Raw genomic sequence first — 27,743 nt, 5'->3', positions numbered from 1 at the left:
GGAGGGGAGGGGCGATGCAAACAGAAACCACGGCAACATACACATAACAAAACAACCGGGGACGAGTCGTGACAATGTGTATTGTTGGAATGCTGTAGGGCTTCTTCATACTCTGGACTAAATGGCGCTATTATTTTACTTTTGGGAAATATTTAGGGAAATTCAATTACACTCTCAGACAAAGCCCTCCAGGCTTCCTGCCGATGAGTTCCTGCGACTGTTGCATTTGTTGAAATGTTGTCTCACATACCAAGGCTTTTCTTTTTTTTCAGTTTTGTTGGTGCCTGCCTCCCATTACTTATGTGGTTTTTATATGCCTTTCTTGTCACTTATTTACTTAATTAGTTTAGTCCACGTACATTTCCACAATGTTGAATAAAATGCATATTTGCTTACATTTATGAGGGATGAATGAGGGTGAATTTATTTGCACTTGCACATTTGCCCAATCCTACCAGAACCTTTGCCATAATGCTTTGTCATTGAAAATTCAGGACATAGTTACTAATTACAATACTGGTATTTGACGGTGATGATTTTTACAATTTAAGTCCAACAAACACTGCAAAATACTATACACAATGTATGTCTGGTGATGTGAAATACTGAGGTTCTGTCCTTTCTTTATTCTTTCAGATTTGTGCCAGGACAAGGTGTGGTACTTTACCCTCAGATTGGGGATAAATTGGACATTGTGTGCCCTCGAGTGGATGGTGGGGTCGGTGAGGGAGTGGAGTATTACAAGGTATATATGGTGCCCAGGGAGCAGCTAGAGAGTTGCACCATCACCAAGGCTGACACACCGCTGCTCAACTGTGTCAAACCTGACCAGGACGTAAAGTTCACCCTCAAGTTTCAGGAGTTCAGTCCCAACCTTTGGGGTTTGGAGTTCTTCAGGGGAAAAGACTATTACATCATCTGTAAGTATCAGTAATATATGCAGTGTGATCTCTGCTGTCCCTTTAAATGTTTGTTCATGTTAACGGTGCCCTTAAGATTAGTTTAGCGACAGTGTCTCATCCAGTTTGTTTGGGTGTGTAATTTACTTGATAGTTCCACATTATACGTATTTAGGGCCAGTCCACAGTGCTGATTACCTGCGATGTACTAACATCCTCAGGGAAATTTTGACAGAGTTTAGTGAAGGCCTCCTGGGTTGTAATATGGGAGGTGGACTGAACCATCTGTGTGGTGCAAATGGGGGTGTATTGAAGATAAGACCATCTGTGAAGCTGTACCACTGCCATCTGTGTGCTGTCACTGTTGAGGAAGGCAATACTTCTTACTCTCCAGAAGGAAGGGGAATCAGAAATGTTGTGTTCAGATAGGGAAACAATTGCTGGAAATACTACATAATCCAAACAGTGTCCAATTATAATGTGCAATTTAAACTAGAAGTGAGTTTCGAAACCTCATGCAGTAACTGGCTAATGCTTGCACCTATTTCCTCCAGGTGCAAATTTTGGCAAGCTTCTTTAAAACAAACAAGTGTCCCTTGTTGTGCTATTTGTATTGTCACATACATCAAACTTCATGAAATCTAGCCTTAAGCTTTCATGGTTTTGCAAGTGAGAGTTAGAGACATTGTCGGTCAGTTTTCACAGACACAATCTCAATTCAATCATGTCTGATGCTGAACTAAAATGGTGTGTGTCTGAGTGCGCGTGTGTGTGCGCACGTGTGTGTGTGTGTGTGTGTGTGTGCTCAAAGATTTAAGAGGACCACAAGCTCAATTACCCATTTCTTACCTCCTCCCAAGCTTGCTTCACCCAAACGTTGAGGTTAAACATTGATGCGTCAATATTGCCGTTTAGGTCTGATACTTCTCCGAGAATGATCTGCCTGGATTTCTGCCACAAAATTCTATCAGTTTAGGATTAGAGATGACATAGCAGGTTTAAATTTAGATAAAGGTGAATTTGAATGAGTAAGTGATAAAGATGTGTCACATGTATACGTAGAAGCGTAACAGATGTGAGGCGTTGGTGAATATCATCCCAATGCTTAGGGTGCAGTTTGGAGCAGCTTCTCTGTGCACACTGTTCAGATGTATGCTTAGTATGGCAACAACAAACATCCCCTTGGCTCTACCTCGCCATAGATAATATTTCTCAGCTTTATCACAGCATAAACAAAGAATAATTTTCAATTTCCACGAGCGTCACACAAAATACATCTGCCAACTGCATCGGTCAGTTTGAATGTGAAACAAAGGGTTCTCAATAACAGGTTTTATATTCCATGCAAACATCTCCCTATCAACAGTCATTACTCAACACGCAAAGACGTAGCTTGAGGTGTACCTCAGGAGATCCCACATTGAGGTCTTAATGGGGAAAGGGAACAATATTGTAAAGTGTGATGAATAGCTAGTGTTCCCATTTTTGTGCCTAGCCTTGTATTTGCCAAAATATTCTGCCTGGTTTCCGTTTAGTGTACGGCACCATGATGGGAACTGGTGATGTCCATTCTCATTAGCTCACACTCAAGATTTACTGCAAGGATTTGATTAGGCTTTAGGAGAGAGCACTTGATACATAATTAATTAACCAGCGTTTAATCCTCCATGTCCTCTCTCAATTGCCAAGGAACTCACATCAAATCAAAAGATCTGGATCTCAACCAATTGGATTAGTGCTGCTTTATGTTGATAAACTGTGCAAAGGCTAGAATTATAATACATGGATAAGATACACAATCAATTCAAACAATTTGATTCAAGTACATCCACACTGTTTTTGACAGACATTCAAGTCTATTTCCTGTGCTAAAAATAAATCGAGTCTTTTGTGTTTGTGTGTGCGTGCGAGCGTGGCGTGTATGCGTGCGTGTGTGTGAGCCGTCTGCTTGACACGTGTAGTGTTGCATCTGTCCAACAGGCAGCATTATGTCTGCAGATATTTCTGTCACTGTGCCTACAAGTGTGCACGATGTGCTTTCATGCATGGCTGTGTCCGTGAATGTGTCTTTAAGTGGCTGTGCTTGCTGCTCCAGTTAGGAGCAAATGAATTTGATGTGATAGTTTGTGGCAGCATCGCCTGAAGATCAGAGCCTTGTATGCAAGATGACGCTACATGAGCAAAAAAGGCGAATGATAGAGATAGAGGTGAAAGACATAGACAGTGAAGAGAAATAGACAGTGAAGTCGATTGACAGAGGTTAAAAACATCAAAAAAGAAAACAATAGACAGCGAATCCAGTATTTTTCAGACAGAAATAAACTGTTAACATATTCCAGTAAAAATAATTGTTTGATTGAAACACACACGGGTGAATTTCCACTAATTAAATGTTTCATCATCAATACAATGCAACTTTTTTTGTACTGCGCATTTTGCCACAGCTGAAGCTGTAACAAAGCACTTCACATATAGCAATGGGACAATCACAAAGACAGTGAAAACAGTCAATTAAACACAAATTAATATATACTAGCAGAATAGTAAGTCAGTCAAAAGCCTAATAATAAAAATGGCTCTTCAAACAAGTTGAACATTGAGGGGGCTTATCTAACATACAAGTGGAGGTCATTCCGGAGGGAAGGACCGGCACCAGAAAAGGCTCGATCCCCTCTGAGGCTCCGCTTAGTCTTCAGCACTTGCAGGAGCATCTGGTCTGCAGCCCTTAGTTGGTGGTAGGGGTGGAGGAGCTTAGAGAGGTTAGCTGGGGCAAGGCTATTTAACGATTTGAAACCAAATGGCGGTATCATAACATGCACTCTAAAATTTATTGGGAGCCAGTGAGGGAGGCCAGAATTGGGGTTATGTGCTCCCTCCTACGAGCTCCAGTTATCAGGCGAGTGGCAGCATTTTGGACAAACTGGAGACGCTTGAGGGATGACTGGCTGACTCCGAAGTCGAGTGCATTAGAGTGCAGTCAAGTCGAGATATAACGAAGGCATGGATCACTATTTCTGAGTGCTGTTGAGAAAGAAGGTGGCTTAGCCAACCGCCTAACATGAAATAAGATGGATTTGACAACAGCAGTGATTTGGCATTCCAATTTAAAATTATTGTCCAATTTAAAACCAAAATTCGAGACTAATGGCTTAAGATAAGTCTCCAGGCAGCCCAGGTCAACAGGGTGGGATGTACATCGGCCACTGGGACCGAAAACCGTAATTGCTGTTTTAACTTCATTGAAATTTAGGAAATTCAGTGACATCCAGGCTTTGATTCCTCCCATGTCAGAGAACATGTCCTTTTTGCATAGATCTGTCATCCGCATAGCAGTGAAAGGAAATCAAACTATCAAACTACATACAGGCTTAAACAATCTAAACAAAATTTTATTTGGTGGTGGACCAGGAATATCCTGGCATGTTTGTTAGTATTTGTGTAATGTTAAATCTAAATTAAAATATGATTAAACTTCGTCGGCGATGATTTTTGTATGGCTCCGGCGGTAAGGGATGCCGTCAAGCTGAAGGAGTCCTATCCGGCCGTTTTGGCCTGCGGGACTCCGGAGGCAGCTGACAGGTACCGGATGGCCAAGCGGAACGCGGCTTCGGCGGTTGCTGAGGCAAAAACCCAGGCGTGGGAGGAGTTTGGTGAGGCCATGGAGAATGACTTCCGGACGGCTTCGAGGAAATTCTGGTCCACCATCCGGCGTCTCAGGGGGGGAAGCAGTGCAACGTCAACACTGTTTACAGTGGGGATGGCGTGCTGCTGACCTCGACTCGGGACGTCGTGAGTCGGTGGGGAGAATACTTCGAAGACCTCCTCAATTCCACCTACATGCCTTCCATTGTGGAAGCAGGGCCTGGAGACTCTGAGGCGGACTCTCCAATCTCTGGGGTCGAAGTCACTGAGGTCGTTAAAAAACTCCTCGGTGGCAAGGCCCCGGGGGTGGATGAGATCCGCCCGGAGTTCTTAAGGGCTCTGGATGTTGTGGGGCTGTCATGGCTGACACGCCTCTACAACATTGCGTGGACATCGGGGACAGTGCCTCTGGATTGGCAGACTGGGGTGGTGGTTCCCCTCTTTAAGAAGTGTGTTCCAATTACAGGGGAATCACACTCCTCAGCCTCCCTGGTAAGGTCTATTCAGGGGTGCTGGAGAGGAGGGTCTGTCGGGAGGTCGAACCTCGGATTCAGGAGGAGCAGTGTGGCTTTCGTCCTGGCCGTGGAACAGTGGACCAGCTCTACACCCTCAGCAGGATCCTCGAGGGTGCATGGGAGTTCGCCCAACCAGTCCACATGTGTTTTATGGACTTGGAGAAGGTGTTTGACCGTGTCCCTCGGGAGGTTCTGTGGAGGGTGCTTCGGGAGTACGGGGTGCCGAGCAAACTGATAAGGGCTGTTCGGTCCCTGTATCGCCGATGCCAGAGTTTGTCCGCATTTCCGGCAGTAAGTCGGATCCGTTCCCGGTGAGGGTTGGACCTGCCCTTTGTCACCGATTCTGTTCATAATTTCTATGGACAGAATTTCTAGGCGCAGCCGAGGCGTTGAGGGGGTCCAGTTTGGGGACCTCAGCATCGCGTCTCTACTTTTTGCAGACGACGTGGTGCTGTTGGCTTCTTCAGGCCGTGATCTCCAGCTCTCACTGGAGCGGTTCGCAGCCGAGTGTGAAGCGGTCGGGATGAGGGTCAGCACCTCCAAATCCGAGTCCATGGTCCTCGATCGGAAAAGGGTGGAATGCCCTCTCCGGATTGGGGATGAGATCCTGCCCCAAGTGGAGGAGTTCAAGTATCTTGGGGTCTTGTTCACGAGTGAGGGGAGGATGGAGCACGAGATCGACAGGCGGATCGGTGCAGCGTCGGCAGTAATGCGGACGCTGTACCGGTCCGTCGTGGTAAAGAGAGAGCTGAGCCAAAAGGCAAAGCTCTCAATTTACCGGTCGATTTACGCTCCTACCCTCACCTATGGTCACGAGCTATGGGTCGTGACCGAAAGAACGAGATCCCGGATACAAGCGGCCGAAATGGGTTTTCTCCGCAGGATGTCCGGGCTCTCCCTTAGAGATAGGGTGAGAAGCTCGGTCATCCGGGAGAGACTCGGAGTAGAGTCGCTACTCCTCCACGTTGAGAGGAGCCAGATGAGGTGGCTCGGGCATCTCATCAGGATGCCTCCTGGACGCCTCCCTGGGGAGGTGTTCCGGGCATGTCCCACCGGTAGGAGACCCCGGGGACGACCCAGGACGTGCTGGAGAGACTATGTCTCTCAGCTGGCCTGGGAACGCCTTGGGATCCCTCCGGATGAGCTGGATGAAGTGGCTGGGGAGAAGAAGTCTGGGAGTCCCTCCTGATGCTGCTGCCCCCGCGACCCGACCCCGGATAAGCGGAAGAAGATGGATGGATGGATGGATGGATGGTGGATCTGTGGAAAAAATCTCAAATGATTGGATTTGAGACTGTGATTATGTGATTATTAGCATATACAGCAACTGACAAATGTAGACCTTTAAATACCTTTTGAGGTGATTGGTCGTGGTTGTCATTAGTCAGCTTTGATATTTGGGGTGACCCATTTTCGGTCTGGCCTTTCTCTAAGGGTCATTGGGATCCCTGAGTGCTAAGACGCCCCCTGTCAAGTGATTTGGCAAAGAGCTGTGACGGCATTAATCTGGCTACAACTCCAGCACTGAGATGATGGCCTCACGCTCCATAGAGACCCTATGCATAGCAATTACGCTTAGTATTTAGATCATAGCTTTATTTGTCATGCTTGGGTTTGTCTCCCTGTAACACATCATCATATTCTTGTCTAGTGCTTCGTCTCTCTCTGTGTACAACACAAATTGTCTTTCTGATTATCTGTATTTTTTTAATCGCTTTAGTCTCATAGCACTACATTCATTGTCTTACATTATGACACATTAATGAAACCCACAAAATTCAACAATGAACGCAAAGTATAAATATCATTGTTCAGAAAAAGACTTGCCTGTAACCCACAGGATTAAACTATTTGTAGAACAAGGTAGAATTTACGGTGGTGATTGTGAGTTTCTGTTCAATGTGAAGTAAATTCTCAATTAGCTCTGGCAGTAAACACTCCAAACTAACTGCAACATTGGATGTTTTTCACATTAGGCATTTGAAATTCCATCCATTGGAAATTGACTGTCTCGGTAAACACACTGCATTTCCACTCTTTCAATTTAACTATCTATCCATCCATTTTCTAGACCACTTGTACCCAAGGGGGTCGCGGGCGTGCTGGAGCCTATCCCAGCAATCAGTGGGCATTAGGCGGGGGACACCCTGAACTGGTTGCCAGCAGGGCACACAGAGACGAACAACCATTCGCACTCACACCACGGGACAATTTAGAGTGTTCAATCGGCCGACCAAGCATGTTTTTGGGATGCAGGGGAAACTGGAGTGCCCGGAGAGAACCCACGTGGGCACGGGGAGAACATGCAAAGGAGGTAGAATCGAACCCGCATCTTCCTAACTGTGAGGCGGATGTGCTAACCAGTGCCCCACCGAGCTGCCCTCAATATAACTAATGCAAAAATCAGAGGAACAAATGCAGCGAGTGCATTTAAGATGTGGAGGGTTTTAAAATGGACTGTATTGCGCTTTTCCACCTTTGGCACTCAAAGCGCTTCACACTGCTTACTCATTCACATACTGATGGCATACCATCTGGAGTAACTGGCAGTACAGTGTCTTGCTCAAGTGGCTGGGGAACAAATCCCCAACCTCTGGGTTGGGAGACGCCCACTCTACCACTGAGCCACACCACACTCATGTTCATTGAATGCTCTCGTTAGTTACAGGAGGAGAAAATACACCTTTATCTTTTTTTTTTTTTTTAGACCATTGATGTGGTGAGACTTGTGTGAGCCCAAGAAAGTTGTCTGGGCAAGTCAAATGAGAAAGGAGTTGAAGTTTTGATGACGTACTGCAGGGGTCAACAACACAGTGCCCGCGGGCACCAGGTCGCCAGTGAGGACCGCATGAGTCGCCCGCAGGACTGTTCTAAAATTAGCTCAAATAGCGGCACTTGTCAGTGAGGTGCATCTATTTATTTTACAGTCAAACCTCGGTTTTCGAACGTCCTGGTTCTCGAACAAATCGGAATTTGAACAAAAAATTCGAGAATTTTTTGCTTCGGTTGGCCAACAAAATTCGGAGGTCGAACCTCGCGAGATGAGCCGGGAGGACCCGAGAAAACCCGACCGTGCGGCCCGGATGCCGACTGACTCCGTTGTTATTGTATTTTCGTTACTTTGAGGATTGTATTAACCCCTAATCATGCTTCCAAAGAAAGCAAGTGGGAGAAGTAAAGCCATCCTAAAACACAAAGACGCTCTGCAATGCGACAGTGAGCGCCCGGCGCGCTGCGGTTGCGCGATCGGACCAAATTAAGCTGCCTGCGCATTGAGGTCCACTTAAATTTTGGAAAGTACATCAGGACTTTAAAAATATTTTCTAAATTTCAGCAACGGCTCTGTCACAATAATGCGACCAGCGCGGTGCAGTTGCGCGGTGGGCGACGCGCTACGGTTGCGCGTTCGGCGGTGCGCTTCAGTTGCGCGATCGGACAAAATTAAGCTCCCTGCGCACTTAGGTCCCCTTAGATTTTGGAAAGTACATCAGGACTTTAAAAATATTTTCTAAATTTCAGTGACGGCTCTGTCACAATAATGCGACCAGCGCGGTGCAGTTGCGCGGTGCAGTTGCGCGGTGGGCGACACGCTACGGTTGCGCGTTCGGCGGTGCGCTACAGTTGCGCGATCGGACAAATATGCGCAAATGAAAAAAATGTCTCAAAACGAACAAATTATTTTTTCCATTATTTGTATTGGGAAAAATAGATTCGGAATTCGACCGATTCACTTCTCGAACCGCCTTCTGGAACGGATTGTGGTCAAAAACCAAGGTTTGACTGTATTTTTGCTATTCTTGTTAAAATCACACTTACATGTGAACTGGAAATGACAATAATAACACATAGTGAAAGCCAAATTGAGCAAATTGGCTATTTCAGAAGTGTGTGTCAAACTGGTAGCTCTTTGCCTTAATCAGTACCCAGGAAGTATTTTATTTAAATGCAGCTTTCCGTTTCTTAGAAGTCGTAGCCTCTTCTTCTTCCGTCTCCTCATTGGGCTTTTTTCCATTTCCGAAGAAGCTTTCCAAACATCTCTGTTTCTTGTTCATATTTGCTTGCTTCGCGGGCTCGACTGAGGTGGCATGTCACGAGACCGAGACGAGCGTCTTGACCTGAACTGACGGATGTAATTGGGAGAGAATCACAAATGTTTTTATATTTTTCAAAATAAATTTTTACTCATTTTTGCTAGCTTTGCAGGCTCGACTGGGGAAACATGTCACATGACCGGGACGAGCGTTTTGACCTGAATTAATTGATCGTCGATAAAATATATATATATTTTTTCTGTGCGGCTTGGCGGCCTGGTACCAAGTGACCCACGGACCGGTTCCGGTCCACGGACCGGGGGTTGGGGACCCCTGGTTTATATTATAGTTTGATATATACCGTTTTTTTCCATGTATAATGCGCCCCCATGTATAATACGCACCCTAAAAATGGCATGTCGATGCTGGAAAAAAGCCTGTACCCATGTATAATACGCACCCAAATTTTGACTTTTTTTTTTTTTTTTAAAGTCCCAATGATCGTCACACACGCGTCTGGGTGTGGTGAAATTTGTCCTCTGCATTTGACCCATCCCCGTGTGATTTTGATCCATCCCCTGGGGGAGAGGGGAGCAGTGAGCAGCAGCGGCGCCGCGCTCGGGAATCATTTGGTGATCTAACCCCCCAATTCCAACCCTTAATGCTGAGTGCCAAGCAGGGAGGCAATGGGTCCCATTTTTATAGTCTTTGGTATGACCCGGCCGGGTTACTTAAGTCCGTAAACATAAAATTATTTCAGAAAAAAGATCATCTTTGGGAACAACCGGATGTTATTCTGCCGGTCAGTATCACTGCGCATGCAGTAGCAAACTCAATAGCGAAGAAATATGTGAGACTCTCAACGGGATCACCAATATTTGAGTGATGTTCCAGTTATTTATCACAATTATTTATTATTATAATAATAATATATATAATATATATAATAATTATTTATTTATTATTCACAATTGTCATGGTGATCTTTCTGGTGATTTCTTAACTAGGCTGGATGTATTTTTTTTGTTGCCGTTGATTTCTCCGACTGCCCAGAAAGGCACCACCGCGATTAGTTAGGTTAAAATGAAAAGAGAGGAAAGTGACGTTGTAAAGAACCATCTGTGACAAGATTTTCTTCAAAAATTGTTGTACCATGATTTTCTTCACAAAAAAAAAAAGGAAAAAAGAAAAAAGAAAAAAAAATTGTACCCATGTATAATGCGCACCCCAGATTTTAGGCCAATAAATTAGTTAAATGTTGCGCATTATACATGGAAAAAAACGGTAGTTTATATATAGTTATATGGGCCTGTGGAATAAGTTGAACTGCAACTGACGTCAGCGGCGCACACTTCCGGGGTTAGAAGCGCCGGTGTTTACACAAAGGACGGAGATTCCAATGAATTTTATGATTTGGAGTGACACGGATGGTTTGATAAAGTTGTTGTTTGTATTACTGTTATTTGATATATAGTTTATATCTAGTTAAATAGGCCTGTGGAATAATATAAACTGCAACTGACGACGGGTCCGATGTCAGCAGTGCGCCTCACACGCGGCGTTGTTTACACAAAGACGAAGAATTCGATGGATTTAATGATTTGGAGTGACAGATGGTTTGATAAACGTGTTATAGTTATTTGAATCACTGTTAATTTTACGTCAGGCCCGTTCTCAGCTCCTCGTTTGTGTTTATGTCATGTTAGCATACCGCATCGTTTAGCCTGTTGTTGCTGGTTCATGTCTGTTCCTGGTGTTGGATTTTGTCAAATAAATTTCCCCCAAAATGCGACTTAAACTCCAGTGCGACTTATATATGTTTTTTTCCTCTTTATTGTGCATTAAATGGCTGATTCGACTTGTACTCCGGAGCGACTTTTAGTCTGAAAAATATGGTAGATCCATCCATTCATCCATCCAGCAAACAAATTACCAAATATTTTTTTCAGAGTCAGAGATGAGTTGAAGTCATCTCAACTGAATTTGGGTGAAAGGCAGACCATAGTCTGGACTGTTCACCAACCAATCAGTCACAGGGAACAATAACACCAATAAAAGAATAAATTGGATAATATTCAACAGCATGAAAGAGAGAATAGTAATTACATTAAATTTGGTAGACGTGTTAATGTGCAACTAATAATAAGTGTATATATGGTTGTACTGCATGTTGCTGTTGGTGGTGTTATGGCCGCATAACATACCAAGAGAGCACTTAAGTCACTTAACATTACCTGTTCAGAGCTGCTGTGGTACTTTTCCTGATGCCATCTTTTTGTAGCAACAGCTTTTTTCACCATTCTGTGTGCATGCAAAAACGTGAATAATTTCCAACCTCTAAACTTCCAACCAAATTGAAAGTTTTAATAAATTAGGGCATACGTCTGCTTTTGCGGTTGGTCGAATTGTTGGTCAACAAGCCAATGTCGAACCAAATTCTTCCTGGTCAAACAATCATCCAAATGACTTCAGATTAAACCATTTTAAACCAATTTTATGGGTTAACTAATTTAAGAGGGTTAGTTGGTGCCTGACGTGGATAGGGACAATTAGACGGATGGATGAAAAAACACTTTCGTTCATCATCAGTCTGTCCTTTTTTTGACTTTCTCATTCTTCGACCACTGAATGGGCGTTAGTACAGACCGTTCCGTCTCTGCGACAGAATCCCCATCTCTGCAAACAGTTTGCCACAAATATCAACACCAACCCATCATCTCAAAAATCATGTTAAATTGCTAATTAAGGACACAAAAATGATAATAATCATAATAATAATGATAACAATTATTATTATTATTATACTACTACTACAACTACTACTACTACTAATACTTACTTACTTCACTGGTTCTTCTATATCAAACAATTTGTTTTAGGTTCATTTACCTGACATGTTTCGGCGGGTTTCAGATTTGACAGGTGAGCCATGCCCTCTGCTGTCCGTTCACCTCTCCAAAATGCTGTTCCAGGTTGTAGAGAGCATGTAGGCTCCCTCGTCCCTGTTGATGGTCCTCGGGCCCCGCTTGCGGATCTCAATGGCCTCCCTGATCCAACGCTGATGTTTGTTGTCTTCAGTGCGGATGACTCTGGCCTTTTCCCAGTCCATGATGTGGTTTTCTCTTTTACAGTGGTCGGTGATGGCTGACTTGTAGTGTTCCTGTTCTGCTTGTAGTTTTATTGCTCTTGTTTGTCTTGTTGCTGTCTCCTTCTCACATTCCTTCTTGTGTTCCGTTTTTCTTGTGATGAAGTTCCTCCCTGTCTCCCCGATATATGATTTATTGCATGATTTGCATGGAATCTCGTATATGGAATTGCATTTATTTTCCGGATTAACTCTGTCTTTTGGGTGGACCAGTATCTGACGGAGTGTTGTATGTGGTTTGATAGGCGTGCTTATGTTGTATTTTATCATGGCTCTTTTGATGCGTTCCGTAATTCCTCTTACATACGGCAACGTCACCATTCCGCTGGGTTCTTGTTTCCGTGTTTGTTTCTTTCTTTGCTCCTGTGTTTTGTATTTTTTGTTTTTTACCTGTTCTGCACCTTTGGTTATTGCCCATTGTGGATACTGACATTTTTTGAGTGCGTGTTGTATGTATTTTTCTTCCTGTGTTATGTCCTCTGGATCCGTGATTATTGTTGTGCGTTCGTATAGTGTTCTGACTACTGGCCGCCGAAACATGTCAGGTAAATGAACCTAAAACAAATTGTTTGATATAGAAGAACCAGTGAAGTAATTGAAAAAGAAAAAACAAGATGAACCTAGTACAACTACTACTAATACTAATACTACTAATAATAATAATTATTATTATTAATATTATCATTATTATTATTATTATGGCAGCTCTCATATGACATCATCTCATGGCGCCGGCTCCTCTCAACATTCACAAAATAATAACAAATGGAAACCTGAATAAGTCACATGTTCATTTTGCGCATTTTCTCTAAATTTACTTAAAATTTGGAAACATTTTGATGGAAACCCCACAATTATGCTATAATCCTACTCTGGCTTGCCTGGCACAACACAATTACTCTGCGTGTAACAGGACCAGAAAAGTTTCAAATTCCCACAAATTGAAGACATTTTCCCTGCCATGTGTTGCAAATCAAATTAGAACAACATTTTTGGCCTTCTTTTGGTTAAACCATAAATAGTCTTTCTCTTCTCAGTTATTGCCAAACACCTGTCTCCACCAATGTACCATGCTATAAACACAACTGTAAAAACATGCCCTCATGGTGTTAGTCCAGTGGTCCCTACTACTTAGTACGTACACGCAATTGTGAGTGCGCAGACACGGCTTCCGGGAGTAAATGCGTGGGCGGGCGTTTCTCTATCTACTGGGGAAAGGCAGTCATTGAAGGGAAAATGACCCAAAACAATGTATAATAATACAATTTATTCAGGTTTAGCGGGCCGGATTAAACGGTCCTGCGGGCCGAATCCGGCCCGTGGGCCGTAGTTTGCTGTCTGTGTTAGTCACTCACAAGTCAGCAGTGTTGCTTTTATAATACATAATACACAGTCGCACTCACACACACACACAAACACACATGCACGCACACACGCGCGGCCGCACACGCGCACAAACGCACACACGCACACACACACACGCACGCACACACACACACACACAGATGCACACACACGATCACGAGCGATCACGGAGCTTTGTCTGTAATGTGCTTTATGGCCACTACGGGAAAGCCAGAGTTCAGCTCGTGAGAAAGGCATGGGGTAAGAGGAGGGAGAATGGAAGGGGAGAATGGAAGGAGTGAGGGAGTCCTTGTTAACATCATCTTTGTGTCTCCTCCCATCACAGTCAGATCAAAATAGTAGATGTGAGAAGAAAAACAAAGGCAAATGGAGACAGAAAACAGTTTGATTTTTAAAATCAGTCTGGATCAGCATCTTTCTTAAGAATCTGCCGTGTAATGCTCTTGTAGGAAAATGGTAGAAATGGGATTATAATTTGTGGGGTGATAGGGAGGGGTGAGCTGACGGCTTCGTAAGGCTTCGTTAAGGTGTTCAGAGGAGGGGAAAGAAAATGTCATCTTGCACTAGAAGGCATTGGTGTGGGAGGGGTTGGGTCCTCCCGAGTCTGGTGGAGGCAGATGTAGTGAATGCGGGCAACTGCGCCTTGGCAGGAAGCCAAGACACTAAGCCCTGGCAGCTCGTTAGCCTCTATGTTACTGACCTGATAGACCATGAGCCCTACTCCCCACCCCCTGTTCTCCCCTTCCTCCTTCTTCCCCATTTCACTCAAAACACGAAGCAACTGCAGTCCTACTTAGCAGCTGCTAGAGCCAGCATACTAGATAAAAGTAAACAGACCATGAACTTTAGGGTCTTGAAACCATCATAGTGATTAAAGCCAAAGCAATTGTTCCGCTGGTCGTTTACACATTACATATTGACACATTACAACATAAGACAGAGATAGCCATGCAAACCCCCTCATGCTGGCAGAAAAAAAAATATTAAAAAAAAAATGGCTAATTTTTCTTTGTAGCATAAATGGACCAAAAGGAAAGTTTTGATTAATTATATATATTTTAATCAGCTGATTAATTAAATAACCAAATTATATTCTGCCAAATATTGCAATGGGCATCAATCTCAATAAATTTAATCGGTCCAAAATTGACCCAACTTGTTGGGTTGTTTTATTGCAAATCAACTTCCCAAGTACAATTTTTCTTCGAATTGTTTGTCTTGATGGTCTTGGACCTTCTTATCTTTCAGAATTGCTTGTACTTTATGAACTCTCGCTGTCCCTGCGATCCTCCTGCAGAGTGTTCCAAGTCATGGACTGGTGTTGGCGAGGTGTTTTTCTATCACTGTGTCCCCCACCTCTGAAACAGTTTGCCGAACGACAATGTTCATGTTTTGAAGAGCAGGCTCAACATCTACCTGTTTAGTTTAGCTTTAGTAGATACTAATGTTTTTATCCATCCGACAGATCAGACGGGACAGCCAAATGCAGTACGATGCAGACTTTATTGTTGTGTGGGAAAGGGGAGTGCTGGAGGTCTGGCTGGGATGATGCGACAACGTTGTTGGAATGCGACTGGTGGGCAAGGGCGGCAGTGCCGGACGGGCCGCTCTCCACGGCGTGACCAGCTGGCCGATAGCTGGAACCAACCTAGCGGGGGTAACAGCAGAGCAAATACGCAGCAGAGCAGAGCGCATTTGATAATCGTGGTCAGGGCCAAGCAGGTAGTCGGGACGGGCGGCGATCAGAACGTCATAAACGGGCAAGTGGTCAGGGCGGGCGGCAGATGGGCCAGTAAACGGGCAAGGTTGGCAACAGGAGTCAGACGGGTAAAGCGCAGTGAGCAAACAAGTGGCATCACAAGACAGACTGACCCTGAGTGTGGAGGGCTCAGGGTTTAAGTAATGTTCCTAAACGAGCGAAGACAGGTGCAGGTGACTGACTTGAGTGTGTGAGCCTGGCTGTGACCGGTTGACGTCAATAGAAATGGGCGGATGGGTGGCAGGTGACAATCTATCAATCCACCCACAAATTTTATTCCTAGCAAAGATTTATTTAGTATTGTAGTAGTTTAGTATTGTACAACTAGTATTATTTATTTATCCACTTTTATCAAGCTTTCTTCTTCCATTGTTCCTCTAAAGGAGTCTGCTGCCCCGGAAGCGGCGGTTGCCTGTGGCTGCCTTGGCGTTGCCCTGTGTGAGCCGGTGTGGGTTGGATTTTTGCCCCACACCTTCTCTCGGCACCTTGGCGGCGCCCTGGGGTCTGTGGGTGATGTGCTGGTCTCGATGCACATGGCTCCTATGAGTCCTTCCTATGATCACGTTTCCTCTCTGAACCCAGCCTGTTGTCAATATTCTTATAAGTTTCGTATTGTATGAATGTGTGTATGTGTGTATTTGTTGGGGGAGGCGCTTGTGTTTGTGTGTGTGTGCGTGTGTGTGTGTGTGTGCGTGTGTGTGCGTGCGTGCGGGTGTGTGTCTGTTTGTGTGATTTTGGGAAGTGTGTAAGATAAGCAAAACTATACTTGACAAGGCACAATTACTGAAGTTAATTGAATAATTTTGTACCTTAACGGAAAGATTTTACACCTTCTATTGTCTTTCTGAACTGATTGTTTCCCCCAAAAAGTAAGCCCGAGGCATAGACCATAATGTCTACAGGCCACCAGAATAGGTTTTTCCCAACCAGATGATTGCAGTGACAATTGTCACTATTTCCTGTGTCTCTCTTTGTGCTGTAGCAACATCAAATGGCACAATGGAAGGCATCGACAACCAAGAGGGGGGAGTATGCAAGACCAAGTCCATGAAGATGATCATGAGAGTGGGACAAAGTGAGTATAAGTAAATTAGAGCAAGAGTAAGGAATGAGCAGTCACAACACAGTGCTCATGCAATGTGAAAATTCGTGCAACATCCAACAAATGTAATGTCTTGATAAGGTCACAAGAAACAGTGGAGGGTCATTGTCTTTGTGACATCTGGGTTGGGAGGAAGGGATATAACGAAGACAAGGTTTTACACACATTCAAACAATTGAGCAAGCTTACATCCAGTGAAAACATCTGCACTTTTGAGCACACGTAACTAATTCTCACGTAGATGCACACAAACTGTTATCACAAGCACCACACAAGATAGCACAACTATAAAACGAAGTTCTATTCTGAATCAATACAGTAATTATTCATGAATCAGTTGCTTAGGTGACTTCTAGTGTTGCAATTTCCTGAGGCTGACAGTTTCTTCAGGTTCCGTAATGAAAATAGCTTAAGGTTCCGTGTTGTATATACATAGCTTAAGGTTTTATGAGGGTTTTATGCTGAACTTATGGAGTTCCATTCCTACAACACCCAATTAGCCTCTATCACTAACCTATGCTAAAAGATCAGCAATTGTCTGTGCCGCTAGCCAATCGTAATATACATTTTGCCAAACAATTATTCACACCTATGAATCTTTTACAATCTAACTTACTTGTTCGTGAGCGGAATCCTGAATTACATTGCTGTGCTACGTAGATCCTTAAAACCACGGTGGTGGTTTTCATCCCTCCTTATTGTGATCTACAGTACTATTGTAATATGATTTTTTTTATCATAATTTTTTGTTGATGTGATTTTGACTTAGATGGAAATACTTGTTTAACTTGAAAACTGTGTCCTTACAATTCAAAAATGTTATCTTGTGTTTTCTCAGATCCTACTGACCCTGTTACATCCAAAGACAAACCCACCAGGGTTCCATACTCTCCTAAGCACCCAGACAGCAAGGACACCCACAAAAATAATGAAGTGCTAGAGAAGCCAGGTGAGATCATATGCTGTCATTTTAAATGCTGCGAAAGTGGTAACTGAGTGGAGGATTTATTGAAACAATTTGGCCTTACAGAGGAAGCCCTGGAAAGAAAGGACACCAATTAATCAGTCTGTAATTGAATGTTAGCCATTAACGTGATAGGCATCTCTGGCCTCTCCACTCTCAAGGGCTTCAAAGTCATCATTATGCTGGTCCACTCCATTTAATCCATCATTGGAGTGGCATTTTCAGGAAAATGATCGTGTGCCATCTTTTTAACCCAGCTCCATTCTCATAAAACAATTTTTTGAACAAAAGCAAGCTGCACATATCCACATGCAACGCATCAGAAATTTCTTTTGAATTTCATTTAAAAATTCTAGGAGAATGCTTTGCTTTAACTAGTTTATTCCCCTGCATAATATATTCTGTGGTATCATAAAAAAATCCCGTTTCGTGTCAGGTGCTACAATGAGCATATGGGCATTAGAGCAGTGTATGAGGTAGTATAATCTCCTTGTACAACAGCACAAGGGTCCTTGCTTTGGGATGCCTGCCATCTTGTATCAGCTCTTACCTCAGTGCGACCGCTGATGTATTACTTTTAGGCCTCAAAAGATCAGCAGAAAGCATAGATAGCCAGGTAGCACCTGAGAACATCATCACTTCAGTAATGGACGTAAACCATTTCCATTTAGAAGTTCATAAAAAAACAAGAAGGGGATCTTTTTTTAATTTTTTACCCCCTGAGGTGTTAGTTTAAAATTATGCACATCTTAGTGCCATTTTTTGTCCTAGTTTTAAGGTAACCGTCTACATAGATTGTATGCAAATGATGACTAATTGAATTTAATCTTCATAGAAAAGCCTTCAATATAAGTCTTATTACTTACTCCTTTTCTTGTACTCTCGTCACTGTGCTGTCATTTATCTCTTTGGAGGATACATTATGAAAATAATGTTGAAAATGAGGGCTCCTCTCCCTGTTTTTTTCAGTGAAAGCATTCGCTACGTCTAAATTTTGGGAATTGCAAACACAACCAAGTAACACTATTCAGAATTCTATTAATGTTGGTACACGAATGCAGTGTCTTTATTGTTCTTATAGTTCATCTCAGTTTCAACAGTTTTCATCTTTGTCCTTTGCAATGGCACGTTTGCATTTTACATTAAAACACAAAGCTTCTCAAAATAGCCGCATAAGTAACATATGATGGACACATATTTTGAATGGATGAATAATTGTTTTTGTCATTTAGACCCTCATGACTTTTTTTTTATGTTTGGCAGGTGCAGCATCCAGAGAAAGCGATGCAAACAACACAGGCGGGAAGTCATCCAATATCATCGGTTCTGGGGTGGCCATCTTTGTCAGCATTGCCTCAGGCAGTGTCATCTTTATCATCATCATCATCATGCTGGTGCTGCTGCTTCTCAAATACCGGCGGCGTCACCGCAAGCACTCTCCACAGCATGCAGCTACATTGTCTCTGAGCACGCTGGCCACGCCTAAGCGAAGTGGCAGTGGTGGAAACAATAATGGCTCCGAGCCCAGCGACATCATCATCCCGCTCAGGACTGCAGACAGTGTCTTTTGCCCCCACTACGAGAAGGTCAGTGGCGATTATGGCCACCCGGTCTACATAGTTCAAGAGATGCCACCGCAGAGCCCTGCCAACATATATTATAAAGTTTGAAGAGGAACGTTGAAAAACACGAGACTTACTGGATCACTGTAGAGATTGGCGCGTTCATGGTTTCAGCTAGCACAGCCCCCATGCCTGCAAACAAACTCCCTCACCCTTCTTCTTTCATTCTGCCAAGTCCTCTCCTATGATACTTTGTCAGTAATATTTTCATTGTCAAATTTAGATTATACCTACTTCCTCTGATATGTTCACAGCGAGTTTGACTGGGATTGGCAGAGACCTGAGAAATTGCTGCTGCTGCTGCTACTTCGTGGCTTTGGGCAATAGGAAAAGGAAAAATGGAGTGTATCTTTGTCCAAACTTTCTCCCTTTTCTGGTTTGTGCACAAGTGGCTTGCATGTTCGGGAGCTTGATATGTTAGGTCCAAGAGGTTTGAGAGATGCAAGTGTTATTTTTATTTTGCTGTCATGGAAAGGAGAGACGACTAAATGGATGTGAAAGATTCATCATAGAGAATGTCGGTTGGAAAAATAAAATTAGCTGGAAAGATTTGAGCCTGGAAGAAAGGTAACAGAGAAGAATTAGGCTGACCATGAACTTACAAAGTGGCTGCCCACCCTTGATGTTCGCTGGGTTGAATGACAATTTGATTCCCCAGGCGAACAAGGAAAGGGGGAAATATTTTATAACCATCCTCTCTGGGACTTTGCTGACTGACTTGCAGATATCACCCAAACACCCTGTCAGCCCACCCACTACTACGCACATCTGTCAATTTCAACATTTTTCTTTTGTGGATACACCATTTGTCCCAATTCATAGATGCGTTCTCACCAAATTCTTCTTTCATGTTACTTGAAGGTTGTATCCAGTGTGTATCCTATGTACATTTGATTTGATTACGTGTGGCTTTGATATCCTGGTGTAGCTTTGTGCAAATAGGAGTTTAATTCATCCTTTCTCAGCACATAGTTTTTTTTTGTAATATTCAAAGACAAGTGGAGTAGCAAGTGTGTGTTCAAGATGATAGGATGATATTGAGGATGATTGTGTGACAAGTCTATTAAAAGACATGCCTGAAGAGTGGAGGACTTTGTAAAAAAAAAAAAAGAGCAGCACTTTTAAGCCTGTTTTGGTACCTGCACTCTTCATAGCAGTCCAGAGATGGACAATGAAAAAGAGAGATTTGAGATAAGCTGTATCCTGGCAGTGTTAATAGTAACTACTCACCTCAGCTCCCCGAAACCTGAGCTTTAAATGGGAAATTGTTTAGGGCAATAAGAAATCCAATTTGCCTTAGTGTCGTTTTTATTTAATTTTTTTTTTTTTTGGATCAGGTGAAGAAAGGTCAAGATACAGCAGAGGTTAGCTTAGCTGCGTAAAACAGCTCTAGGTACTGTAACGTTTACTCTAAACATCTGAAGACAGGGCATCTCGAGCCCAATTAAGTTTGGCCAGTGCTCACGTTTTTTTTAAAGCAGGGACATACTCATCCATTGTCACTGTTCTTTCGTCATCGTAATTTCCATGTCTTAGGGCTTTAAAATTAAGTTTTACAAAGTATACATCATGAAAAATATAGATGAGATTTTATTTATTATAGACACATAGAGCACAGACTGATGTTGGTATGGCAAGAGGTAATAATATACTGTATTAAGGTATACGTGCACATTATGCAACCTAGATATTTTATTATTTGATTATGCTTCAAGTCCTGCAATTTCTTAAGATCTCCAGGGGAAGCAGGGCCATGTGAGGGAATTGGGACCCTTGGCTCTTATAGAGCAGAGTAGCTGTCTCTCTTACTCGCTCAGCGTAGCATATACTGTATGTCATGAACACCCAGTGCCCCTAATTTCCGCACACACATCCTTCATCTCATCTTTGCATGTGTACGTGTGTGACTATTCAATTATTCATGTTTCAGTGATTCCACAAATCTTCAGCTCACAATCATATCTCTTTTCGAAGTGTATAGCGCCCCATCTTCCTCATGAATCACATAAAATTTCACCGAAAAGCCAAGCCTAGTATAATGAGGTTTGTGCCTCTAAGAGGCTACAAAATCAGCGAATATGCAACTGTTATTTATTTTTGTAATCAATTCTGACACACACATATATATATATATACACACACACACACGCACGCACGCACGCACACTCACACACACTATGAAAACACCTATGGGAAGTGTTCTTAACCACTGAAAGACGTTTCAAATGGCATACTGTAAAACAACAGTGTCAACAAGCCTGCTGTTAGTTTTATTCCCCGCATATTATTTCAACTCTTTTTTTGTTTTATTGTTGTGCAACTGTTTAGCTGTGAAAAAAATTAACAATTAAAATTGTATGACATCTGAACAGATATTTTGTAAAAGATGAAAAAAGACATAACAAAAAATGTCTTAAGTTTCTGTGCACCTGCAGCAGAATATGACAATCTTATTAGTTTTTTGTTTTTTTTTATCTGCCGTCTTTTTCTTGGCCTTCACTTGAATAACACTCTCCGAACATTGACCAGATTTGGTATGAATGTGATTAAATGTCATAGATGGGCTGTCAGAGAGTCTTATTAAGTCGGAGAGGAAAAGCACGTTATGTTCCTGTAAAATGCCTTGCTCGTTTGATCACCCCTTGGTCACTTGACTCAGAAATTTTGCACCACTCTTCTGTAGGTAAGAAACTGTAAATACATTATTGTTTGTATTGTATATGGATCCTGGGTTGTTACAATAGCCTTATTCACCTTTTTAGGAAATTAAATACAAAAACTTTCAGAAAAAAATGGAATAAACTTCAGTACAAAAGAGCATACTACTTTTTGGTAAATAGCTTATGTAAATATTGACGAGAACAGAAGAAGACATTTTTATAAACTCTTAAAGTAAAAGCTTTTGTATAAAATTTGAATTTTTTGCTATGTATTTTAGCTAGCGCTCAATGGAAAGTGTCCTCCCCACGCCCTTCCCTTTTGCACTGTTTCCATAGTAATTTGGTTTGGGAAAAAAATTTAGCAAATATTTGCCAAACTGACTGCTGCATATTTGTGCCATAAGTGTGTCCCATAAATATTTATTGAGTTAATTTTTTTTTTTTTTGGGAGGGGAGCATTTGTTTTATTTTATTTCAGTCCAGTTTGTCAGTAACACAGTATTATATGTGAATTGCTTTTTTGTTCTTTCAACCTTGATTTTTTGTTGTCCTGTCATGATTACTAGGTGACTGTACCCCTTTTCTCCTTTCTTGTCAAGAATGAGTTAAAGAAGTTGTGAAAAACTGATTTTAATGTTGAAAATCTGAAGAAAAAAAAACAGTGAGCATATATGACACATTCCACCAGTCTGTTACAAAATACAGTTTTTCAATAAAAAAAAAAGTCTTTCCTATGGACAAGCACTCTGGTTGTGATTTTTTTTATAGACTAATAGGGATTTTTTTCCCCAATTTGACTCCTTTGTATGTATGTTATGTATTCTAACTTAATATCTAGTTTGTGAACAAAAGACTGACAACTCCCACTGACACTGTGGTGGTTCTGCATTGAATTACTTCCTGGGCGAAACTACCGTATTTTTCAGACTATAAACCGCATGAGGGCGCACTATGGCTGTGGAATAATTGGAGCCTCACTGACAATGAGTTCCCTTCACTGACTTCCGGAGTCAGGAGATGTAATGATTTGGAGTGACACAAATGGTTCGATAAACTTGTTATTTATGTTGTAGTTATTTGATTTATAGTTTATTTAAAGTAGCAACGTCTTATGTTGTTAGACTTCAGTAGTTTCTGATTGTCTAGCAAGGCCATGAAGGCAGCAAGGGGGGGGGGGGGTAGAGTGATCCAGGGCGCTTGCATATAGCACTGTGTTGGCTCATATGCTGAGCTCTTGTTTTGTGAAATAAAGAGACGGTTACCAGACACACGTCTTGCCTGGTACTTTGGTAACGCTACAATATAGTTACCATATTTATTCTAATTATCGCCCATATTCTAATAATTGCCCAGTGTGTGTTAGCGATGACATAAATAAAAAACAGTGATACCTCTACTATCGCCCATGCCGCTAAAAATTCCCCCCAAAACTTACGTTTTCCTCCGCGACCGCATGCCGACCTCATTGCGCAAGTTTAAATATGACTGATTTGACAGCACGTCGAACGAAACCACGAGAATCTTCCCTGGAAATATTTGATTTCAGACGGATTTGAATGATCGACTGAAAAATTGCCAAAATATAGAAAATATACCATTAAAGAGAAGCTTGCAATTGTGGCTGCTGCCGATGCAACTTCTATTAATGCAGCTTCTAAAGAATATAATGTCGTTTGTTCTTTGTTGTTGAAGTTGTGATGTACGCGGGCGGGTCTGGCGCTTCAGCCTGCTTTCTTTCTTTTGAAGGCTGATGCGACTTGGATTTTGTTCTCTTCATCTCTATATTATGATACAATTACACTCGTCACTCCGCTACAATATCCTCACGCAATTACGTTATCGGGGCGTGCGCTCGAACAAGACGATCGTGATAACATGACGTGCGCAACATGTGATGTGCGACGGTAACGTGTCGCATCGATGGAGCGTCAATTGACGCACCCCGCTGTTAGAGGTAGAGCAAAACAGCCGCTGTTCTAGTGTTAAGAACACCAGTGAGAGGCAGGTATTGCATACTACATAAGGAAAATATACATATTATCGCCCTATTATCGCATTTCAGTGCCCCTTGGCGATCGGACAAAAAGTGTTCTCTCTTAATCACCCACACCCCTGTTGGACATAAACCTTCTCTAATTATCGCCCTTGTCGATAATTAGAATAAATACGGTATATACATGTACGTAGATCTGTGGAATAATTGGAGCCGCAACTGACGACGAGTCTGACATCAGCGGCGCACATAGTTCCGGAGTCAACAACTGTTTTTTTTTTGTTTTTTTAAGTGACACAGCGGATGAAGATTCCTATGGATTTAATAATTTGGAGTGACACGGATGGTTCGTTAAAATTGTTGCTTATATTACATTTATTTGATATATCTAGTCTGACGTCAGCGGCGCACGTAGCTCCGGAGTCAACAGCTGTGTGTTGTTTTTTTTAAGTGACACAAGACGAAGATTCCGATGGATTTAATGATTTGGAGTGACACGGATGGTTCGATAAAATTGTTGATTATATTATTGTTATTTGATATATAGTTTATATATTGTTATATGGGCCTGTGGAATAATTTGAACTGCAACTGACGACGAGTCCGACGTCAGCGGTGCTCCACACACGCCGTTGTTTACATAAAGGACGAAGAATTCAATCGATGGATTTAATGATTTGGAGTTACACAGATGGTTTGATAAAATTGTTGTTTATATTATAGTTATTAGATATATAGTTTATACATCGTTATATGGGCCTGTGGACTAATTTGAACTGCAACTGACGACGAGTCCGACGTCAGCGGCGCGCCGCGCACGCGGCGTTGTTTACAGAAAGGACGAAGAATTCGATCGATGGATTCAATGATTTGGAGTGACACAGATGGTTTGATGAATGTATTATTTATGTTATAGTTATTTGAATAACTGTTAATGTTATGTCAGGCCCGTTCTCAGCTCCTCCTTTGTGTTTATGTCACGTTAGCATACTGTATCGTTTAGCCTGTTTTTGCTGGTTCATGTCTGTACTTGGTGTTGGATTTTGTCAAATAAATTTCCCCCAAAATGCCACTTAAACCCCGGTGCGATTTATATATGTTTTTCCCCCTTTATTGTGCATTTTATGGCTGATGCGACTTGTACTCCGGAGCGACTTTTAGTCAGAAAAATACGGTACTTCCGAGCTCCCCCCGTAAAAAAAAAGAAAAAACAATTCATTTGCACAGACATTTTATATTAGAACAGTATATGCTGCAAAATATTTCAAAAGAGCCCCCATAATTACAATCGCAATTGAGCTCGATACACCCACAATACAGTAATCCCTCGTTTATCGCGGATCATTGGTTCCAAAAACCATCCGCGGTAAGTAAAATCTGCGAAGTACGGTCACCAACAAGAATTACCGGGAAGGCTAACGAGTTACCGGAAAGGTGCTAATTCGCGATCGTGCTAACACGCGAAAACGGACTTCTCAAGGAATGTAAACTAACATTTGGAGCAATACGACAATGTCCTAAAGGTTAGACACATGTTCCTCAATTTAGAAGTTTTATTTTGACTTTTAAATGTTTTTTTAATTTGGAAAAAAAATCCGCGATGTAGTAAATCCGCGATAAACGAAATGCGAAGTAGCGAGGGTTCACTGTATAACTCTCATACAAAGCATTCCTCCGTGAATAACTAAACAAGCCTTTACATGATAAATGTCATTGATGTAAATATAATAATGTAAGGAATAATTTAATAAATAATAATAAAGATGTAATAAATGTCATAAATGACATTATTTTGTCTTTCAAGGAAGGAGGAACGATTAGCTCCTTGGTAACTGCCCCGAATTCTATACTTGGCACACTTTATGACACAAAATACAGTTGTCACAAAATATAGTTGCACTAGCAAATGGCCGGCGGCTCAGTGGAACACTGGGTAGCACGTCCGCCTCACAGTTAGGAGGGTGCGGGTTCGATTCCACCTCCGGCCCTCCCCTGTGGAATTTGCATGTTCTCCCCGTGTCTGCGTGGGTTTTCTCCGGGCACTCTGGTTTCTTTCCTCATCCCAAAAACATGCTTGGTAGGCCAATTGAACACTCCAAAATGCCCCTAGCTGTGAGTGCGAGCATGAATGGTTGTTCTTCTCTGTGTGCCCTGCGATCGGCTGCCAACCGGTTCAGGGTGTCCCCCGCCTACTGCCCGATGACTGCTGGGATAGGCTCCAGCACGTCCGCGACAGTATTGCAGTATAGAAAATGGATGGATGGTTTATTTTGCTTTCTGTTGATGGATGGATGCATGGATAGCAAATGGCCAATGTCTATGAAACTAGCTACAGATATGAATGTTCCATTCAACGTTAACCCAAGGGAAATAAGTAGGCCTAATAACTGAACTTGTGACAGTCTTGACGACTTTAGGGTGTGTTCAGACCAGAAAAGTCCTTTAGTCCGCTTGTTTGGTCCGGACCCAAAGCAGACTTAATTTTTTTCGTTTAGTGCAGTTCCTATTCAGACTGTACATTTTGCAAGTGAAGTATTCACATCCAAGCTTGTGATGATCTGTGCTCCCATTGGACAGCAATGACCAGGGCAGCGCACAGAGCACAGACCCGAAAATGGAGGAAAACATGCGAGTCCTACGCGCTGCGTTCCTTCCCTGCACATTTGTGCTGTTGGTGCTGATCTTCGCTGTTTGTATTCACACCTGAAGCAAACCGCACCAGAGTTTGTTTGGAAGCTAACCGAGACCACTTGAAAAGTGGGTCTCGGTCCGTTTCTTTAATCCACACCAGGATTCATTTTGTGTGTATTCACACCTGCACAAAAGGTCCGGACTAACATTACAATCGAAGCCTGGTCCGTTTCAAGCGGACCAAATAGTCGGGTCTGAATACACCCTTCGTTAGGGGGGCACCTTGACATATTTTTGCACAGGGCCCCATGGAGGTCTGAACCGGTTCCAGTAAAATCATTAACTACTTAAAAATTTGAAAGCACATTGCCTTAACGCTGTTTTGTTTCTTAGGCAGATGGCCGGCGGCTCAGTGGAACACTGGGTAGCACGTCCGCCTCACAGTTAGGAGGGTGCGGGTTCGATTCCACCTCCGGCCCTCCCCTGTGGAATTTGCATGTTCTCCCCGTGTCTGCGTGGGTTTTCTCCGGGCACTCTGGTTTCTTTCCTCATCCCAAAAACATGCTTGGTAGGCCAATTGAACACTCCAAAATGCCCCTAGCTGTGAGTGCGAGCATGAATGGTTGTTCTTCTCTGTGTGCCCTGCGATCGGCTGCCAACCGGTTCAGGGTGTCCCCCGCCTACTGCCCGATGACTGCTGGGATAGGCTCCAGCACGTCCGCGACAGTATTGCAGTATAGAAAATGGATGGATGGTTTATTTTGCTTTCTGTTGATGGATGGATGCATGGATAGCAAATGGCCAATGTCTATGAAACTAGCTACAGATATGAATGTTCCATTCAACGTTAACCCAAGGGAAATAAGTAGGCCTAATAACTGAACTTGTGACAGTCTTGACGACTTTAGGGTGTGTTCAGACCAGAAAAGTCCTTTAGTCCGCTTGTTTGGTCCGGACCCAAAGCAGACTTAATTTTTTTCGTTTAGTGCAGTTCCTATTCAGACTGTACATTTTGCAAGTGAAGTATTCACATCCAAGCTTGTGATGATCTGTGCTCCCATTGGACAGCAATGACCAGGGCAGCGCACAGAGCACAGACCCGAAAATGGAGGAAAACATGCGAGTCCTACGCGCTGCGTTCCTTCCCTGCACATTTGTGCTGTTGGTGCTGATCTTCGCTGTTTGTATTCACACCTGAAGCAAACCGCACCAGAGTTTGTTTGGAAGCTAACCGAGACCACTTGAAAAGTGGGTCTCGGTCCGTTTCTTTAATCCACACCAGGATTCATTTTGTGTGTATTCACACCTGCACAAAAGGTCCGGACTAACATTACAATCGAAGCCTGGTCCGTTTCAAGCGGACCAAATAGTCGGGTCTGAATACACCCTTCGTTAGGGGGGCACCTTGACATATT

At 42.8% G+C, this 27,743-nt stretch overlaps 1 protein-coding gene across 1 annotated transcript in view; it reads left to right on the top strand.

Moving 5' to 3' along the window:
* Positions 1 to 22,442, top strand: part of efnb2a (ephrin-B2a) — a 33,918-nt gene extending 11,476 nt beyond the window's left edge. The window contains exons 2-5 of the mRNA XM_037280674.1: positions 637 to 920; positions 16,339 to 16,431; positions 17,297 to 17,407; positions 18,686 to 22,442. Of these exons, the coding sequence (XP_037136569.1) occupies positions 637 to 920; positions 16,339 to 16,431; positions 17,297 to 17,407; positions 18,686 to 19,092 (895 nt within the window). The 3' untranslated portion in view covers positions 19,093 to 22,442. The remainder of the gene's footprint in view (positions 1 to 636; positions 921 to 16,338; positions 16,432 to 17,296; positions 17,408 to 18,685) is intronic.
* The last annotated feature ends 5,301 nt before the right edge of the window (positions 22,443 to 27,743 follow it).

This window comes from Syngnathus acus, chromosome 21 (genome assembly GCF_901709675.1).
Source record: "Syngnathus acus chromosome 21, fSynAcu1.2, whole genome shotgun sequence".
NCBI classification, from domain to species: Eukaryota; Metazoa; Chordata; class Actinopteri; order Syngnathiformes; family Syngnathidae; genus Syngnathus; species Syngnathus acus.
Note: the sequence above shows the minus strand (reverse complement) of the source record. Positions and strands in the feature narration are given on the sequence as shown.